At 47.3% G+C, this 11541-nt stretch overlaps 1 protein-coding gene across 1 annotated transcript; it reads right to left on the bottom strand.

The window, feature by feature from the left end:
- Positions 1-8991: 8991 nt before the first annotated feature.
- Positions 8992-10125, bottom strand: LOC129742780 (uncharacterized). The gene has a single exon (XM_055734722.1). The coding sequence runs from the start codon at positions 10123-10125 to the stop codon at positions 8992-8994; it is 1134 nt and encodes a 377-aa protein (XP_055590697.1).
- Between the last annotated feature and the right edge of the window lie 1416 nt (positions 10126-11541).

Here is an 11541-nt window from a genome sequence, read left to right as displayed (position 1 = left end):
TCCTGTGATCAAAACTAGTGAAAATTGAGTCGAAATAACAGTAAGTGCGTGATAAAATCTTGCGCATTCATCACGAGAACAAGGATCTCTCGTCTCGTCCCATCGCTAAAACGTTGGGAATCGAGAATTCCACGGTGTCGCGAGTGATAGCGTGGTTCGAGGAACGATTGGCCACCGATCGGAAGCCCAGAAGTGAAGGAAAAAGTATTCCGTAAAACACCAAAAATCACAACCGCGTAGTTGGGACCTTCAACCGAAACCCGAACCCCTCCAGAAGGCCAAAACTAAGGCTGGGCTTCGAACGTTCAAGGTACAAAAGGCTCCTATTCGCGTCGAGAAGCAGAATAATTCCGCCAAAACCCGTGCCAGGAAGTTGTATCTCAACATGCTGACGAAGTTGAATGCTGCATCATGAACGACGAAACATATGTGAAGGCCGACTTCAAACAGATTCCCGGCAAGCTGTTTTTCAGGGCCAAGGATAAGTTCAGCGTTCCGGAGCATGTCCGCACTCAGAAGATGTCTAAATTTTCGAATAAATTCCTGGTTTTAATACTGTCAGAGGGACCTCGACCAAAGAGCAATCCCCCCAGTTCTTGGTCTAGAGCCACGAGAACTGATCCAGGGTGGGCACTACATCGGTCTCTTTTTAGGCGACTTTACTGGCTCTCGACGGCAGCGGAGACCTCTGAGGGCGGTCTTGTGCAAAACAGGGACTTTCACTGGACAGCAGAAAAACAACGGTCTTCTAATTTGGTAAATATATTGTTACAAACCTGTGTCAGTGTGTGGTGTGGTGTGAAGGCCGGCTGGTACGACGGAACTAGGCCTGATTTCGTGGGATGGCTGGATCGTAGATTGGCAATCTGGCGACTACGAACAGGTGGTTTGGCCTGGTACGTTTTGTTGCTGAACTAGTGGTTGGTGATTGGAGGTATGATAGGAGAATGTGGTTTAGGCGACCAGGTGATTTGACTTGGCCGGCTTGGATGCACGATTTTGGATGGCTTGAATGCTCTGTCCACGGATGGTAGAACCTGCCGCTGGTTCAACCTGCGGTGAGCTGCACCTACGGTTGACCGGAATAACGTTCGGCTGGATGGTTCGAGACAAAGCTGGTTGCTCAGTGTGGCGGACCAACCAATCCTTGGTGCTTCCTAGTGGAAGCTGCACCTCAGACAGCCTGGCCTAACCTTACTTTGCTCTGGCTATCAGAAAAGGGAATAAAATGGGCCCTAGGACAAACAGGTCTTAGAATTACGTCTAAAGGGATAACACTCGCTTTAAGCTACCTGATTTTTGCTCAATTCACAATATAAATCTTTTTAACGCACTTTAAATTAGAAAACTGTGATGTGGTGGCGATGTGCACAGTTCTGCGTTCTACAGCGGAAAGGACGTGTATCAATCACATATCAGCCTGCTGTCCCTTATATTTTCCTTTCATACAAATCTATTTCCGTTTTTCCTTGCTCATGTCCAACCTTTACCAATAAAAAGGCCTATTAACTTGTTCCTTGTAATGTATGATGTTGCTGTGAGTCTGTTGTTGAAATGTGTTTTGCTTTTAAATTGACCGTTGGGAGTCCCTCGCTAGCTAGTGTCGCGCACGCCTCTGACGTGGCAACGCACCTTACTCACACAACTGCAACTAAGAGTTAGGCCTTCCTATAGATACAAACATTTCATCCATTGTTAAGCTAACCGCGTGTTGAAAAGTTCTGCGTTAACAATCGTCACATTCGATAAATTTCTGCAATTTATAAGTCCGTTCACAGCTAAAATAATAATCATTCTTAGTGATATACGTCACACTATTTCGGTAAGGAATCATTTAAATTACTTAATTTGTAAAGATAATCATATAAAGGAAAATTATAGGAAACTGCTGTTTATTTGGTGCCGAATAATTCGGTGATTGCCGGTGGTTGAAAAATAATTGGCTAGGAGATTGAAAGGTATCTTTGATTTATTTAAACTATTATTACTCAAATATCTAACTGCAGAATTCAAACCAACATAAACAGGCATCTCGAAAATTAACTTAAACTCCAAGTGTTGGAAAACTCCGGGATCTAAATATTAGGAGCTCATAAACGTAAGCCATTTTTTTATATAAAATCTATATCAACCACAAATTAATTATTATAAAACACTTGCAGGAAAATTTTAATTTTGCAATAAAACGAATTAAAATATCGGACATCGCTCTTTCTATGTTGCAAACGCAACAGCTAGTTTTATTTTATTATTTCAATTAATTTCTTTTCATCCAAATATCTAGTGAATTAAGCTATACTACATGACACATTTATCGAAACAGGAATACACCTAGGTTTTTTTACGCGGTTTTTTTTACACGGATTTTTTTTACACGGCTTTTTTTACACGGTTTTCGGGAATAAACATGGTTTTTTTTACACGGTTTTCGCGAATTAACACGGTTTTCACGGTAACAGTCCTTTTCAAAGGAAAACATTTAGAATCTTTTTGAAGTTGGGAAAATCTTAGCTCTGAGACTTAGAACGTGAAACAAAAGACCCCTGAGACCTGAGACCTGAGACATTAGACATGAGACATGAGACCTGAGACCTGAGACCTGAGACCTGAGACCTGAGACCTGAGACCTGAGACATGAGACATGAGACCTGAGACATGAGACATGAGACAAAGTACTGGGTGATTATGAAGCAGCACCTTTTCAAACGACCAAAGGTAGTGAAGACAGTCAAGGAACTGAAGAAAGTATGGTTTTACTTATTTTTATTCTTCTACTTCTTCCGTTCTCCACCGTTCTCCAATTTCTCGGACACCCCACGTTCCCCAGGTCACGCTCCACTTGGTCTAACCATCTCGCTCGTTGCGCCCCCGCTTGTCTTGTTCCTACCGGATTCGTAGCGAACACCTGTTTTGCAGGACAGTCGTCCGGCATTCTCGCAACATGTCCCGCCCAGCGTATCCGGCCAGCCTTCACCACCTTCTGGATACTGGTTTAGCCGTAAAGTCGCGTGAGCTCGTGGTTCATCCTTCGCCTCCACACTCCGTTCTCCTGCACGCCACCAAAGATGGTTCTTAACATTCTTCGCTCGAATACTACGAGTGTACGCAGGTCCTCCTCGAGCAATATCCATGTCTCGTGCCCGTAGAGAACAACCCGTCTAATGAGCGTCATATACAAGTTACACTTCGTGCGAGGGCTAAGTCTTCTCGACCGCAGTTGCTTGTGGAGCCCATAGTAGGCACGACTTCCGCTGATAATTCGCCTCCGGATCTCACGGCTGGTGTCATTGTCTGCGGTCACCAGTGAGCCGAGATAGACAAAGTCTTCGACTATCTCCAGCTCGTCGCCGTCGATCGTGACCATGATATTACTGGACAAGCGGGTTCGGTCGGCCTCGGATCCGCAGGCCAGCATGTAGTTCGTCTTGGACGTATTAATCATCAACCCAATCCTTCCTGCTTCGCGATTCAGTTTGCGGTAGATGTCTTCCACCGCCGCAGATGATCTGCCGACTATATCAATGTCATCGGCAAAGCAGATAAGTTGACTGGATCTGTTGAAAATCGTGCCCCGCATTTCGCCCACCGCTCGTCGAATAACACCTTCTAGCGCCACGTTGAACATCATGCAGGATAGACCATCACCTTGTCGAAGCCCCCTGCGCGATTCGAATGAACTCGACAATTCACCCGAAATCCGCGCACAGCACTGCGTTCCATCCATCGTCGCCTTGATCAGTCTGATCAGCTTCCCGAAAAAGCCGTTCCCGTCCATGATTTTCCATAGCTCGTCATGGTCGATCGTGTCGTATGCGGCTTTGAAGTCGATGAATAGATGGTGCGTAGGGACTTGGTGTTAACGGCATTTTTGGAGAATTTGCCGTAATGTGAAAATCTGGTCCGTCGCTGACCGTCCCTCCATGAAGCCAGCCTGATAACTTTCCACGAATCTGTTTGCTTGTGGCGTTAGGAGGCGGAGTAAGATTCGGGACAACACTTTGTAGGCGGCATTGAGGACAGTGATCGCTCAGTAGTTCTCACAGTCCAATTTGTCGCCCTTCTTGTAGATGGGGCATATTACCCCCTCCTTCCATTCCTCCAGCTGTTCTATGTCCCGGATCCGGACTATCAACCGGTGTTGGCAATCAATCAACTTGTCCAGGCCCATTTTGATGAGTTCCGCTGCGCTGCCATCCTTTCCAGTCAATTTGTTGCTATTCAGCTGGCGGATGGCTTCACTCATCTTTAGGAGTGGCTGTTCTACGTCGTTGGCTACGCCGGCGATGTACCTTCCTCCACCATCTTGGTCCCCTGCATGTGCGTCGTTCAGGTGTTCATCGAAGTGCTGCTTTCACTCTTTGATCTCCTCACGATTGTCCGTCAGGATGCCTCCATCTTAAAACCGGCACATTTCGGCTTGCGGCCTCTGCGGGATGCTTTGAGCTTCTAATAGAATTTTCGTGTTTCCTGGGAACGGTGCAGCTTCTCCAGCTCCTCGAGCTCCTCCTCCTCCAGGCGGCGCTTTTCTCCTGGAAATTCGGACTCGCTGCTACTTCCGCTGTCGGTGATTTTCCACGTTTCGACGAGTGCTTCTTTGTACTACCGCCGCCCTCGCGGCAGTTCGACCACCACCCTCCTACACGCCTCGGAACCAGTCGTTCCGTCGAGTTCGTTCTACATGCCCAATGACGTTTTCCGCAACGCTGTTGATAGTTGTCTTGATGGTATCCCAACAGTCCTCGAGAAGGGCTTCGTAAAGATCGCCCTCTGCCGGCCGCGCTTCTTTGAGTGATTGCGCGTAGTCTGCCACGTTCTCAGGTCGGGTTCCATCAGTCGTGCGATATTTAACCGAGGCGGGCGTCGGTTTCGTATGTTGTTCACTACGGAGAGTTTTGGGCGCATCTTCACCATCACCAGATAGTGGTCTGACTCGATGCTGGCGCTTCGACAGGATCTGATCGTGGACGTGGTCGATCTGTGTTTGCGTTTGGTTCGGTCTCGAGGTGTACTTGTGTGGGAAATGGTGCTTGAAAAAGGTGTTTTGTACGCCCATTCATTTGGATACGGCGAAATCTATGAGTCTTAGGCCGTTATCGTTGGTTAGTTGGTGCGCGCTGAACCTTCCAATTATCGGTTTGAATTCCTCCTCCTGGCTGTCTGAGCCTTAAAATCTCCGATGATGATCTTGATATCATGTTTTAGGCAGCGTTTCTATTCACGTTCCAGTTGCGGGAAGAATTCATCTTTGCCGTCACCAAAACTGCCGAGGTGAGGGCTGTTCACGTTGATAATGTTGATGTTGAAGAAGCGACCCTTGATTCTCAACCGGCACATTTATGGGATCGTCCATCACCCCATCACGCGCTTTCTCATCTTCCCCATTACTATAAAAGCTGTTCCATGCTCGTGTGTGTTGTCTCAGCCTTGGTACACGACCATCTGGCTACGTTCGTACAGCGGAGCCCCTCCAGCATACCTCCTGCAGCGCTACGATGTTGAATTTGCGCCTCTTCAATTCGTTGAAGAGCACGTGGATACTGTCCATGAAATTTAGAGATCGGTAGTTCCAATTTTCCAATCGCTAGTTCCTTTTCGTCGCGTGGGTTTTTGCCGATTGCATCCGAAATTTCTTGCTCATTACTCGTTGTTGGTTTTTTTCAGTCATGGGCTCGCAAAGTCCGCAGCTAACCCCACTATCCCACTATGTTTTGGGTCCCGAACATCCCCAGGACGTTGTTGCACTCCGCACGCCGCCCCTAACATAGATAACAGACGCGTACAGAACTCCCTATCTCAGTCTGCAGGGGTTGGATACCCGATCTCCGCTAAGGTTGCACGCCCCCGGCTAGCACCACGGGGAGGTTGGGAATCGAAGTTGTAAGACAAGAGGTGATATGACCACTACCAAAAGGTTGGGTGTTTGGGGTCTCGAGTTTTTTTATTTTTTTCCTGTATTTGATTATGATCCAAGAAGTTAATAAAAACTGTTGACGATCCTAAGACAGTGTTACAGAGTTTTTTGTATACCATTCGCCAGCCCATTCTTATTTCATTTTTGCATTAGTTGAAGATAAAGGGTATGTTCGGGACGGGCTTATGGGTTTGCGGGTTGTCGGGATGCACGAACGGGATTCCTTGATCACTTGAATTGCGGGACGGGCAGATGATCACACTTCCAGCGGGAACCAACACGAGTCGGGAGCACCAAGTATGGGAAAATGGTATCTCACGGGTAAATGTCCACTTTGACGTACGAGTGATGGTAAATCCACTATTGGATCGTCCACGGAATGCTTAAAACGCACTTGTGCCGTTTTCGGGGCTAAATACACGGGTTAAATTACTTATTTTGAAGTATTTCTCGGGAGCGAATTAAAACGCGTGATCGTCCTCTGACATCTTGCTTGTATTCTATCTTAATGATGATCGTTAGGTAGTACAAATTGATGATGGTGGCACGGAAGTAAAAAGGAAAGCACAAAAACGCAAATTCTAATTTTATAGCAAAGTAAACTACAGTCATAGCTCGATTTGATACCTAACATACCGGCCACCTTTGAAATGAAGATATTTCAAACTAATTGAATCTCCTACTTAACACACTGCTAGGCTTAGAACTCCTTCAGGTACTCGTCGCGCTGTCTGGATTTCTCGGTCAATATTGTTGCAACAGCTATTTACGCACCAAAAAGTGCGCGGGCGAAGCGGTTGCAGATCATTGATTGCTTGACATCGTATGGTACATCGGAAAGCCTCAGCCGGCCACCAACGCGAATCAGGCCTTCGGAATCGAGAAAGGGTGAAAGTAAACGAAGTTGAGATTTTGCTCGGACTGGCTGCCCCTTTCTCAATGCTTGAAGTTCTTCGGGAAAAACGTCAGCTTGAACGAGCTTTGTTAGAGAAAGCTTTGCTCGTTGGAGCTCACACACGGTGGGGACTGAATCGGGAACGGGCTGCTTTCGGGGATGGGCATTGTTGAAACAACGCAAACAGTAGGCAACTTTGCGCAGCAGCTCTTGATACGACGAAAACTTATCGAACATGTTGTGCGGCGCAACCACAGCACTCAGAATGGTCGTCGTTTTTTGTTCGATTTCTTCGGGGGAAGTACAACGGGTAGGGACTGTTTTCACCAAGTTGATACGGGATCGGAAAACCAAGTGAGAACGAATAGTTTGTTGTCCACTACCAATGTTTCTCTTTGTCAGGGGTTGATCACTCGGGGAAACGTTGACGTCGAATCGGAAAATATCGGCTTCGGGCTCCCAGCATATGCCGAGAGTTTTGATCGGCTCCTCAGGGTCGAATTTCAGCGATGATTGTGTGCCCAGTAGCTCTGATGGAACATTGGCAAGAACTTTCAGTGAGTTTGAGCACCACTTACGGAAACAAAATCCACCACGAAGCATCAATTGATCGAGCTCAGTGCGGAGAGCGACGGTGGCCTCGACGCTGCTGGCGCCCGCAATCAAATCATCCACATACACACTTTTCCGCACAGCAGCGGAGGCTTTCGGGAACTGACGGCCTTCACCTTCCACCAACTGCAACAAAGTTCTTGTAGCCAAAAACGAAGACGGGGCGAGACCGTAGGTGACGGTGCGGAGCTCGTACGATCGGACGGGTTCGTCGGGATTGAAGCGCCACAGAATGCGCTGAAAGCATCGGTCCGATGGGTGCACCACAATTTGGCGATAAATTTTGGCTATGTCCGCCACCAACGCTATCGGGTAATTTCGGAATCGGATGATGATCGTCAGCAGCTCGTCTTGCACGACTGGGCCAACAAGAAGAGAGTCGTTCAGCGAATGACCGGTGCTGGTTTTGGCTGAGCCGTCGAACATGACTCGCACTTTCGTCGTCGAACTGGACTCCTTCACGACGGGGTGGTGAGGGAGATAGCATGATTTCACGTTTTCTGATTCTGGGGGAACCAGATCCATATGGCCAAGATCGATGTATTCTCTCATGAAGTCGTGATACTGACTCTTGAGATCGGCGTCCTTCTCCAGTCTCCACTCGAGCCAGGCAAACCGACGGAGAGCAGCACCTTTGGATTCTCCCACCATCTGCTCGAATTCGGGGTGCTTCGGGACGCGCACAATGTAGCGCCCAGAAGAGTCACGATCAGTTGTATATCGGTAGTAGTTCTCGCAGTTCTGCTCATCGATAGAATAGTCTGATCCACCAACATCCTCTATCTTCCAAAACCGGGAAAGTAGTTCTTCTACGGGAACAACTGTCGCCACATGACAAGTTGCCGTAGAATTTTGATTGGCTTCTTCGGCTTTCATGTCGCACTTTCCAGTTGCCAGCCAACCGAACACTGTTTCGGCCAGCAAAGGACCATTTGCTGCAAGCTGGAGACGACCAGGCTTCAGATAAGCGTAGAAATGAGCAGCGCCAATTATCATGTCGATCTTTCGCGGTGTGCTAAAATCCGAGTCAGCGAGAGCGATGTTTTTTGGGATGTTCCATTGGGCAACCGAGAAGGGAATTGCGGGGGCGTCACTGGTTACCTTCCGAAAGACGAGGAAATCGAGCATCTCGGAGAAATCGCTCACCCGAGATCTTATTTCGGCTTGCACTCCAAACTTCGCACTCGTTGCGGTACCATCTACACCTCGCACGTCGATGTTAACCACCTTACGGGACAAACGCAGTTGCTGACACAGTCTCTCGCTGATGACGTTCGGTTGAGAACCTGTGTCCAGCAAGGCACGGGCTATATGTTGATGACCATAGGCGTCGACGACGATTAGCACTACTGTGGGTAGCAGCACACTCTCACGGGATGGTCTTATGACGGGATTCGATGACACAGTAGGTTGCGGGGTGATTGCGACGGCAAGTGAATTGACATTCTCGGGGCGGGACGGGGGATCAGCAGCAGCACGGGTGGATTCAGCTTGACCGAAGTGAATCATCGAATGGTGGCGCATGGAGCAATGCTTGCAAGAAAATTTCGACGGGCACGATCGGGCGAAATGATCACTTCGGAAGCAGTTGGCACACAGTTTCTTTTCGGTCACTATTTTCGTCCGGCCTTTCGGGTCCAAGCTGTTGAAAACGGGGCAGTTGTAGATGCTGTGCCTTTCCAGGGCACATCGGGTAGCTTTTCGGGAAACCTTCGGAAACAGCATTCGAACTCAAGCGCGATCCTGGTTTGCGCTGAGGAAAATTTTGAGCGACGGGTTTCGACTGGCTGGACGTTGGCCGATTGATCATGATCGTCTCCATGATTCGGGTTCTCTTTTGCAGAAATTCGATCATGTTGTTGTAGGTTGGATGGGGATCACCGGCAATGGATTCCTCCCAGGCGGTGAGCGATGCGTCATCCAGCTTATCCTCCAAAAACTCCATAAGAATCGAGCTAAAATAGATCACGGGTTCTCCGAGTTGCTCCAGAATCTTCGTGTGCCTCTGGAATTCGTCGACGAATCGATGAAGCGCATCCACCGAGTTGTTCGGGATTTTGGGATACTTGAGCAGGGCTCGGATGTGCTTTTTTCGCAGAAGAGTCGTATTCGAATAACGCGTTACCAATGCCTCCCACGCAACAGAGTAGTTGTTGGCGGTGATGGTAATCGACTGGATTAAATTAGCTGCCTCGCCCTTGAGGGCAGCGCGAAGGTAGTGAAATTTCTGGACGCAAGAAATTTCCGTCGACGAATGAATCATCGACACAAACGTGTCGTGGAACGTCAGCCACTGATTGAAATCGCCATCAAATTCGGGTAGCGTGATCGTCGGGAGTTTAATGTTCGCAAGATGGGCGGGGGCGGATGTTTCATTTGCAGCATAGGACGTCGATGCGGTGGGCCCAAACGATTCCGGGATCTTGGAAGCTAGACCAGCTTTGACCCGGAAATAAATAGATTCGGTTTTGCTTCGGATCTCCAAATTTTTAGTGCCCGCATCCTCCTCTTCGTCAAGCTCCTCGCAGTCCGCCTGCACTTCGTCGAACGATTCCCACAGTTTCTCGAGACGCTCCAAGCGGTATCGCACTTCGCCTTGGTGTTGGTCCTCGACGTATTGATGCAGGAACTGTTCCATACGGTTGATTCCGGCAATGGTATTCGCCCTTTTCAGCTTCCTGGACTTCAGCTTCTTGTCGTCAACCATTCTGCCGACGGTTATCCGGTTGCAGGAAAGTTGAATCGGAGCTGGTCAACTAGAAGGGTCGAAAAAAGACCAAGAAGTACCGCAAAAGAGGATGGTATTGGATTGGAGAGGTACTCACCTGGTACCTCTTCAAATGAGGCCTTTGGTTTCAATAAAATTATCCGGAACAAACGGCAAAAGTATTTCGCCAACCTCAATTGTGAGGTTATGATGATGACACGCGGTTTCGCAGCGGGACGGGTCGTGATTCTTTTCGGGACGGGTCGTGATCCTGGTCACGGCACCAATGTTCGGGACGGGCTTATGGGTTTGCGGGTTGTCGGGATGCACGAACGGGATTCCTTGATCACTTGAATTGCGGGACGGGCAGATGATCACACTTCCAGCGGGAACCAACACGAGTCGGGAGCACCAAGTATGGGAAAATGGTATCTCACGGGTAAATGTCCACTTTGACGTACGAGTGATGGTAAATCCACTATTGGATCGTCCACGGAATGCTTAAAACGCACTTGTGCCGTTTTCGGGGCTAAATACACGGGTTAAATTACTTATTTTGAAGTATTTCTCGGGAGCGAATTAAAACGCGTGATCGTCCTCTGACATCTTGCTTGTATTCTATCTTAATGATGATCGTTAGGTAGTACAAATTGATGATGGTGGCACGGAAGTAAAAAGGAAAGCACAAAAACGCAAATTCTAATTTTATAGCAAAGTAAACTACAGTCATAGCTCGATTTGATACCTAACAGGTATTCGGATCAAAAAGTGGTCAAACTAAATTGTGTTATACATATGTTTCGTCATCTAGCTGGCCCTTGGAGAAAATATTATGATTACCAAATCTAATACTACATATACACTGAACTATAAATCCTAAAACAATTTATATTTTAGAGGGCTCGCCCTAGTTTCAGATTTCCATAACTTTGAACTTTTGATTATGGTTTACTGATTTGAGCAAAACTTTGAATTTTTGGACTCAGGATGCTACTAAGTATTATAAAAATTGATACAAAAACTGTAAATGAAAGTCATTTTTTTAGAACCATTTAATAATAATAAGAATCCCTGAGCCCAAAAGTTATCTATTAATCAAAACTGACAAAAAAAAACAACAGAGATCACCGCCTAGTCGTATCTTGAAAACTTCTTAACAATCCATATTGTCTGAGTAATATCGTCATTAGAACCAAGTGCAATAGGATTGAAATACTCTTCACTCAAGTTCCACTGTTGAATAAACACTATCAATGGAAGAATGAATTATCGTCTACCACAATTGAACTTCATCAAAAGATCCGATCTATAGTGAGACATCCAGTTCGTACTAAGTTGAATATGGCGCTAAGTAGGAAAGGTGTGCCCAAGCCGCGTGCCAGAAAAGTAGACAACCGACACTACTCCGACATTCAT

The sequence above is a fragment of the Uranotaenia lowii genome, chromosome 2 (assembly GCF_029784155.1).
Source record: "Uranotaenia lowii strain MFRU-FL chromosome 2, ASM2978415v1, whole genome shotgun sequence".
In the NCBI taxonomy this organism is placed as follows: Eukaryota; Metazoa; Arthropoda; class Insecta; order Diptera; family Culicidae; genus Uranotaenia; species Uranotaenia lowii.
Note: the sequence above shows the minus strand (reverse complement) of the source record. Positions and strands in the feature narration are given on the sequence as shown.

Excerpts from the sequence above, each read along its gene's own strand:
- LOC129742780 (XM_055734722.1), bottom strand. The coding sequence starts at position 10,125 with ATGGTTGACGACAAGAAGCTGAAGTCCAGGAAGCTGAAAAGGGCGAAT.